The 10,019-nt window shown below is 34.3% G+C and overlaps 1 protein-coding gene across 2 annotated transcripts in view; it reads right to left on the bottom strand.

The window, feature by feature from the left end:
* Positions 1-2,394: 2,394 nt before the first annotated feature.
* LOC150099776 (ATP synthase F(0) complex subunit k, mitochondrial-like) overlaps positions 2,395-10,019 on the bottom strand; it is a 55,792-nt gene continuing 48,167 nt past the window's right edge. For both annotated transcript variants that reach the window (XM_090403955.1, XM_090403957.1), the window contains exon 3: positions 2,395-3,324. In XM_090403955.1, the coding sequence (XP_090260081.1) occupies positions 3,238-3,324 (87 nt within the window). In that variant the 3' untranslated portion in view covers positions 2,395-3,237. The remainder of the gene's footprint in view (positions 3,325-10,019) is intronic.

Below are 10,019 nucleotides of genomic sequence, written 5' to 3'. Positions count from 1 at the left end.
TTTCTGGGGTGAAAAGATCACCAGCTGTATACCACATTGATGGAACTGTACTCCAGGAAATTGATGAAGCCAGAGATTAGGGAATTAAAGTTTAGAGAGCACATAGCAAAAGTGGCTAAAGCAGCTCATCAAATTACTTGGTTACTGAAGAATACTTTGATGAGCAGAGACAAGCATGTTATTATTCCTCTTTATCAATTAAACCTCCAGAAATTGGTTGACAGGTAGAATAGGGGCGATATGATTGAGCCATACAAATCACAGAAGGATTTTTACAAGATTAATACAGAGGAAATTTTTCACAAATTTCACCTATCACAAAACAGGTCTTGTGATAGGATTACTAGGGGCTATCCTTGTAAACTGAGCAAGAGTGTAGTTAGCAAGGATGTTAGAATTAGATATTTTGCCTGGAGAGTCATGAATGAGTTGATTAGTTGACAGTCTGTTGTGCCATGACTGTGAATGAATTCAAAGCAAAGTATTATAGATACTGTGCAAATTGGATAGTGTTTGGCATGATGTTTAGGGCCTCCCTCAATGAGTAAGAACTCCTTGGAGTAGCCTGTAATAATAATAATTGTTAACCATAATTAAGGACTTACTGAATGCAATCTAAATCCTCTCATCTCAAAGTTTGAATCACAAAAGTAAGCTTTATGCCATCTTACATTAGACCTTTTCCATTTATGGATCAGTTGTGATCTATAATCATTTTATTTTGCCATCTGTTTAGTGAGGTGTCAGGCAGTATACGTATGTCTGTAAATCTGAGATATATCCCGAATGGGGTTTATATATTTGTTGTGTATGGGGGGAGGAGGAAATAATCAAATTCTCAATATGTTACCCTCAAGGAATGTACAGCTAACATGATGGTACACGAGAACCTTACATTATCACTAATTTCCTACTGTTATTTTCCTCCAAATTAGTCTTTTATCTGTTAAGACTCCAATATGGTCAGATCTTATCCTGGAAAACAAAAGTTTCCTGCTGGGAGGAGGAGGAGGGAGGGAGGGGAGATCTTACTATTTTCATCTAAAATCAACTTAGTCCTGTCACAGGGAGATACAAATAAAACTCCTCCTACAAATGGAGGTGTCACGTAGTAATAATACTGGGATCTGAACTTAAGACTCAAGTCCAGTGATGGATATGTTAACTAATTTTAGAGATTATAGTTAATATGAAAAATCATTAAAATATACAGTTTTAATAATGGAAGTTATAGGACCATAACTGCTATGGGGAAATAATGTTAGTGGTGTTGTTATATGGATGTCAAACATTCCAAAATTGCCATATACTCATGAGCACACTTTCATGGAACTCTAAATATTATTAGGTGAATTATTGTATGTAAGGAGACCAATAATTTCAGTGTGTCTGCCAATGCTCTATGAAATCTTACTAAGCCCACTGCCTATAGTAGTTAATTAGTGTACATGCATGAATGCTTGGAAATGGAATCAGTCTGCTCAGCAATTCAGTACTGACTTTAAAATGGTCCACAAAAGAACGCCTTTGCAAGAACAATGCAACATTTGTGTAGATTTTTAACCTTTTAACCTGTTTAATTTTTTATCTTTTTAACCTGCTGAAAGACAGGTTAAATCCCATCTAAAGATGCAACAGACCATCATAAGGACTTTTCAACTGAAGATTAGTTTAGTTTAGCTGGTTTTATATAAAGATGGCAAAGTTTTTACTCTCAAAAAATTTAAGCTTTTATGCATGCAAAACAGCTGGCCTGAGAGCATGGCAAATAAGACATTTTTTGATTGATAGTCATGTCTCATAATTCCAATGGACTGCTCATAAAGCATTCCCAAATATAATCAGTATTAATACATGCATCAGAAAATATAAATTAGTTTTTAATAAAACAGCAGGAACTTCATGCATAAAGGTTACTTATCTCGAAATTAACAAAAATAAATAAATAAAAATAAAATCCCATGTTGAAAATGTGCCATATGTCCTTGTGAGATTAGGTTAAATGAATTTATGAAGTTTTTAAATAAAGTTTGTATCCTGCTGATATGGTTTTATTAAATTTTTTGCATCTTATTAGAAATCTTTAATGTTAGATCCTACATGAGATTCACACAATTTTTTGAATTTTTATCTTTTTAACTTAATTCTATAAACAGAGTCAAGGACTAAATAATAAAATAAGTCCATGAAATCATATTGATCCCATTAATTAGAAGTTGGTTAGAATCTACAGTATAAGCCTTGCTGACAGTTTCTTTAAAATATATAGAACTTATTCAAATTCATTTTTTGCATACTGATCTAGGATGTTAGCATTACTGTTCATTATTATGTACTTAATCACTGCAACTACCTGCTATACCACTAAAAATTAATTCATTGCAAGCTCAATAATCAACTTTTCTTTTTGCTTTTATTTTTCATTCCCAAAATAAAACGTGGCTCCAAAAAATTCAAAGGGAAAAAATATTACAGATTTATCTGAAATTATTAACATACATATTTTAGTAACACACTGCTACCAGAATGAAAGTACCTTCTAGCATCTCATTATCTCAAGAGATGTTCAGTTACTGCATCTTAATTTGACTTGCATGGAAGAAGTTAAGACTTTTGGATTTCACAATACTAAAAAAACTAATATACATGTGCAAAATAAAACTGTAACTAATGGCTAGAATAATAACAGCATCCAGATGTAGTATGACACACACATTCTGCATCCTCTTCCATGCCTATGAACATACTCCCAAAATCATGGCATGTAATTTTTGCAAACATTTTCACTGCCCTAATTTAAACAAAGATGAATTTCAAATGCACACAAAATCAGTTCAACATGAATTTCTATGGACTCTGATTTGCATTAGAATTTATACTCACAATATCACGCCGACACTAAAATGAATGGCATACAAACTAAAAGCATAAGACTGTTTTCAGTTTGTATTATATGTACTAACTGTGAGCAAAGTATGGCAATAATTTTCTATTGCTACTACTCCACACAGTATTTCTGAAACAAATTTTTAAAAATATTACACACTTCTATCATGAAAAATAAAGTTAGTGAAAACCAATATAATTATTTCAAATAATGCGTTCCAACTTTTTTTTTTAATATTCTTATTGTCTTACTTCCATATACTACAAAAGGAATTAACTTAGTTTCAATATTTCAAGTTTTGCTGCTTTGTCATCTAACAAACACTATTCGTTTAAAGTTATCATTCTAACTTAATTTCCAGATTTGGGTTGCTTCTTCCTTCTTGCAACAAGATAGAGAGTTAAAAGAGCAAGGCTAGCATATGTTGCCTTTGCATACTGGAAAAAAAAAAAAAAACATTTGATAAAGATTATTATAAATATGGAAAACTAAATTTATAGTCAACTATCAATATAAATTAAACTCTCAGTTATCATAAACATTCACTTTGCTATAGTGAGAATTGGCTGTAGTAATAAAAACTTCATAATTTACAACACCATAATAAGAAAGAACAAAAAACTTTTTTTTTCGAAATTTTAAAATGCAGTAAGGTACTAACGTTAAGATTTGTAGTCATCCTGAAATAACATTTTAAGAGTTCAAAAGCATCAGTTTCATATATATTACAATTCAAAAAATGCAGAAATAAGTATTCGTGACAACCAGAAATTACTGGCTTGCTCAATTACCTGTTTTTATGACAGATAAAACAGACTTGTCAGCAATAAATGAATATTACATAGAAAATGCAAGTCGCACTAAAACATGTGAAAACATGCCATCTTATATCACAAATGGTTTCCTAGATCTATATTTTATTTTTTATGCCTGTTCTACTTAAAATGTCATTTGGAAGGGCCCTAAAGATATCAGTTAGGTTTACAATCACAATGTTGCACTATGACAAGACATACCTTTATGTACATGTAGGTTTCTGTGGTTAAGCAGTTGGAAGTTTTCGGTATTGAGACCACATGATAATATAAATAAGGAGTTTATTAAAAAAAAAAATAAGCAATTAAAACCTGAGAAGTTTCGTACATTGTAAGACTTACTTCAGGAGGATAGTGGTACATCAAAGTTTTACACAACAAAAGCCTATTAATAACACATATCAGATGTTTTTGATAACTTTACAACTGTTAAATATAATTGAAAAACCAGAATATAAATCTTGCTTATTTTTAATAAACTCCTTATTTATATTATAATGAGATCTCAATTCCAAAAACTTCCTACAGGACATATATTTACTAATTGTGTCAAACACTAATATGAATCCAACTTTTCCTGGAGAGGGCTGATCCTAAAATTACCATATAATAATGCAATTAATAATGTATTATTAATTGTATTATTATAACACAGTTACGAGTACCAACAAAACAGAGTACTCAAAGTAACATGGAGCATTTCACCCTTCGATTGATAAATACCAATGTTCAATTCTGATAACGACGAGAGAAATCTTTATATGGACTTTTACAACTGACACGAGGCTGATCTCATACTGAAGTAGTGGCCAATTACATGGATATTTTACGTATTTCGTCTTCTGTTCGTATAAATGATAGTTTAACTACAATAACAACTCCCAATTCGTTACAGTATTTTATCTCCCTCAGCAGCCACAAAGATTTTTGCAAGATCGCTAGATCTTGCTGCTGAATCATAAAAAGACAAAATTGCAGCATTCGACAATCTCAGCTATGGCAACCTTAAAGTGTCAGCAATTCTGTTTACTTCCTATATGCTCTTTTTATTCAGAAATTAGTGCTTAAAAAAAAAAGAAAAAGAAAACAATTGAGGGGCAAGTGACCCATATACTGAGGAATCACAGCTGTGACCAAATGTGCGTAACATGACATTAACCACCCTACGTATAGGTTAGTTTGCGTATATTCACTCATAGCTTATATTCAAACTCTCCTTCATCTACTCATATACATATAATAAACCTGCTCCAGAGACCAAACGGATATTTTTCACACATCCATCTGTGACCAAATGTGCATAACATGACATTAACCACCCTACGTATAGGTTAGTTTGTGTATATTCACTCATAGCTTATATTCAACCTCTCCTTAATCCACTCATATACATATAAATAAACCTGCTCCAGAGAACAAATGGATATTTTTCAAGCCACCTCATCCATCCAAAAGTGATGAAATTCATCTACCAACATGTCCACAAACGGATTTGAGTCCACTAATACTGGTTGGAGAACGACAAGCACATCTTCTTGTTCCAGCAGGCTGCTGGTGTATATTAGTATTATTTGGTAATATATTTGAAATTCTTATAAAACGACAATTATCCGATTATTTCAGCAAAAAAATCTAACTTGCTTGACAATTTGCATCAGTGTTTAAAATGCTAATTATTATAATCAAAATAGTTAAACATGGAAATACAACAGGATAAATGCAATTTCTTTTTCACTTGAATGAACGAAAAGCCTATTCTAATCATTAATAGATGTGTGTGTCCTTTATCGTATAAGTGCATTTACATAGCCAAACATCTCCAAGTCTTCTTCCCTGATCTGCTTATTAAAATTAGCATTCATGAAATGTCACTATAATTAGCTAGTGAGTGTTTCCTAACATGTTATTCCATGAGCTCATCCTTTGTAATATCGATACTGGCTTTTCGGATTACAGTTCAAAATGCAAAGTTTGGTTTGTAATAGCCTTCAATTTGGAGTATATGCATTTTAAAATGCGTATACTCCAAAGCATTACTGAAACATCTGGTAGTTAAAAAAAGAAAAAAAATTGCTTTACATTTTAAGACACTTTTAACATGTATCATTTATTTTTGGAGATGAATGTCATCCCTGGGATTTGGGGTCTAATGACAAAAATAAATTAAAGATTTTGATGTGGAAATATTTATCCCACTTCACTATCGCACGTTTAATGCCAGTAATCATTTACAATTAAAAACTTTCTTCCCAAACCAAAATTATTTATTTTATTTTTTAATTCAAAACCAGCATTATAAAATCCAATGATAAAATAAGTGCAATAAAAAACAAGTCTCCCAAAGAAATACATGTGACGATGATAACAGTACGACTTAATATGCCTTAAATACATTTTAAAAGTAACTTCTTAAAAAAACAAGGTGGATTTGAAAATGTCATTCATTCTTTACCTTAACTTGGCACATGAAAATACCTCTGATTCTATAACCAGATAATTCGGGAGAGAATGCATGTCCTCATTTCTGGAACATTTGGATCTGCTGCATTTGAAACAAAAGATTATGGAAAGACCTAACCATGTCTTTCAAACAATTATAAATATGATTGTTCCCTTCATTCTGTTATCTCCAGCCTGTCTCTTAAAGTTTCTCTCTGTATACGAGGTGGGGGGGGGGGTCTGGAAAGTTCTGATAAACACCTAAGACAAAAATGATATTAAACAACTGATATAAACATAAGAAAGAACGTACAAGGATATAAGAACACTACTAGTATGTTCTTTCTTGAGGTTATATCAGTTGCTTTAATATAATTTTTGTTCTAGGTGTTTATCAGAACTTTCCAGATCCCCTTCCCCCTCTTAGATACATCAGATGCAATGAAAAAAATATTCTTTGGAAAGACATTCTTTCAAAGATGAGAGGGACGTTTTGAAGAGATTTTTAAACTGAAAATGTTAGTTTCATACAGGATTAAGACTTTTACTTCTTAACGCTACAGCATGTCTCCAAAAAAAAGGAAACTGGCCAGTGAACTTGTGCACTTCTTTGCCAAATCCTAACCATGAAAGTTAGAAATCTACATTTCTTTTTTTTTCACCTCAAACATTTCTTCTCTGGAGATCAGACCATGCAGCTTTTTAAAGCCACTTCATGATACCAATAAGGAGGGTTGTGGTTGAAAATCATCTATAAACTATAGATTTCCACAAAACAGTCAAACCATGGTCTGTAATTTGGAACAAGCAGAGACACTCTAAGTGAAACAATCAAAAACTACAACTGAATTAGTAATTCAGTCCAATGTAACTGAGTTCCAGTATCACAAAATGGCATTGGCTCGATTATTTAAAAAAAGAAGATTAAAGTGAAATTGTAACTTAAATAGATCCATGATTATTATTACTTATGTACCTCCTTGGAATTCAGAACTTATCACTGGAAGTCTACTCTACTTATATCAACTATTAAAATCATAATTAATATTTACAAATAACAGTAGCAAATTTCATGAATGGCCTTGTCAATGCTTCTCATACTTCAACTCAATGAGGTTTCATTCACTGTTCTCTCTGTCAACTTATTCTGTCGTGAGAAAAATCCTATGACTCTTCTTTAACTTCAATGAATGACCACTGGTTCTTTTCCCTTCTATCATGTATGGAAAAAGTGCCGCTATATCTACTGTATAAACTCCCCTCACAGATGTTTGTCTATATCCTATAAAACTGCAACTTAGTCCTTTATAGTCAACCCCCCCCCTTCCCCACAGTCTGAAATTATCTTGCACGCTTGCTTTTGAACCATTTCTAAAGTTTCCTCATCTTTCTTAAATCTAGGAGAAAAATCAGAGCCTAGTAGTCCATCAAATCAAATCAACACCTTATATAAAGGCTTTGTCACAACTTTGTCACAAACCCATTACCCTTATCCAGTTCAGCCGTCACCTTGTTATAAAACTTGAGCAAGTTACTGAGGCATGATCTACCCTTCACAAAGCCATGCTGTCCCCTGTACAGTATCTCATTTTCATCAATCCATTCCTGTATTTTTCCCTTGACTACTTTCTCCAAGACCTTGACAACGACTCCTGATGTACTGATCAGTCGGTAATTTGCAACCGTAGTCTTGGATCCTCCTTTATGCAGTGAAACTATTTTCCCCTCTTTCCACACCTTCGGGGACTAAACCAGACCCGAGACTCAGATTAAACAAACATGGTCAAGGGCACTGATAATTCCTTAGCCGCTTCACGCAAGACCCGGTGCTGGTATACCATCCAATCCCACAGATGTATTCACATTAAGGTTCTATTAGACTATTCACCTCCACTTCATTCATCACAATTCCCGTATAAACTAATGGTTCCTTCATTTTTTCAATGTCACCATCTGGATGATATACTTTTGCAAAGTGCTCGCTCAGTAACTCCACTATATCGACTGATTCAGTGACCTCCTTACCATCATCATTCCTTAAAATCATTTTGCCGTGTACAGTTTTTTTCTTGCTTGCAGCATATTGAAAGAACTGTTTGGGATTCTCTTTAGCTTGCATAGCTAGTTTCCTTTCATAATCTGCTTTTGCTTTTTTTTACCACACTCGTTACCCTTCTGGCCTGCACTTTATACCGTTCGTGTGCCTGCAGGTCACCCCCTTTCTTTAAATTCCCTCCACAGTTGTTTTGTTTTTTGCAGCTCAAGCTTAACGGTGTTATTCATCCATTTAACCCCTACTTGTTTTACTATTCGGACCCTAGGTATACAATCAGCCATAACCTCCTGTAAATGCTCTTGACCACTTCCCATGCTCAATCGACATACAGCCCTTGCAGTTGTACATGCCATGGCAAGTACAACTGTAAGGTTGTACATGCCATGATCCAAGCAATCTCCTAAGCTTGTCATACTTGCCAGCACGGTAATTCCACATATACCCTGTCTTAATCTAAAATTCCACACTTTCAGCCACCTCCCAGGTGGCTAAAGACCTTATGATCACTCTCACCAATAGGTGGCAACCTATTGGTGAGAGTGATCATAAGTCATATTCAAATTCTGAGATGCTATTACCAGGTCAAACACTCTCACACCCCTAGTATTTCAATTACATGCTGTCTCAGATAGTTATCCCTTAATAATTGAATAAATCCATTTCCTTCCTCACATTTGTCCTCTCCTCCTTCCAATCAATGCTAGCATAGTTGAAATCCCCAATAATAATTACCTTCCTCCCACTTATTTCATCAATTTGTTTATGCATACTATCTCCACCATCTATTCCATCACCTGGTCTATAGCAGCACCCAACTGTATGTTTTTTTCTGCCAGTCTCAATCTCATACCAAATAGCCTCAGAAGAACTCTTTTCACTATCCTGCGATACAACTTCAATTCTCCTTGGCTGCAGTTCATCAGCTATCATCAATAACACCCCTCCCCCCATTTTATTCTCTCTGTCCCTCCATAAACTATAACCTACACATTCTATCCCACTAACTATATCATCTTCCGTCAGCCATGTTTCACTAATGTCAATAACCTGTGGCCAGGAAGAGCCAATCAAGGCCAAAAATTCTTCCTTCTTGTTCCTAATACTCCTGGCATTAGTATACATGAAATGCAGTGATCCCTTTGTCCCACCCCTATCTTGATGCGTTAATCTAAATATCCCATTTTTTTTGTCCTTAGTACTGGCTCGGGTACATTATATACATTCTTACACTCAACTGTCTCACCGATGTCTGTATATCCACCCCCCCACACACACTCCTTGGTAGTTCTAGTTTCTCTGGTTCTGCACATCCATTTTCACTTCATTTAGCAACACTTTTTCCAGTCTCTACACACCAAATCCATTCAAATGCAGGCCATCCATCTTGTATAAATCCTTTCACCCATCAAACTCATTCCACATGTCCACGAATTCCACACCACACCATCTGCATAACCTGCACCATAATGCACAGGAGGGTCATTTGCGATTATGGTCCTCCTCCTAAACTCCTCTCTGTCATACTGCAGCAATAGACTTACCATTCTAACTCTGTCACTGTTTTCTTTTGCTACCTTTAACAATACTTTCAAGTCCTCTCTCATAAAAAATTTATCTCCTTTCAATTCATTCGTACCCGCCTTGACTATCAATTCTTTCACCCTCTGTTTTTGCGCTCTAATATTCTCACTTACATCCTTAAATTTCGCACCCGGTAAGTACGATTTAGTTAAACTCCCAGCTATCACTCCTCTTGATAACGAGTCACCATACAATACTTTCCTTCATTTCAGAAACTCTCCCACTCTTACGCTTATTTTTC

The sequence above is a fragment of the Typopeltis vanoorti genome, chromosome 14 (genome assembly GCF_054136105.1).
Source record: "Typopeltis vanoorti isolate ZY-2024b chromosome 14, IOZ_Tvanoo_1.0, whole genome shotgun sequence".
NCBI lineage: Eukaryota > Metazoa > Arthropoda > Arachnida > Uropygi > Thelyphonidae > Typopeltis > Typopeltis vanoorti.
Note: the sequence above shows the minus strand (reverse complement) of the source record. Positions and strands in the feature narration are given on the sequence as shown.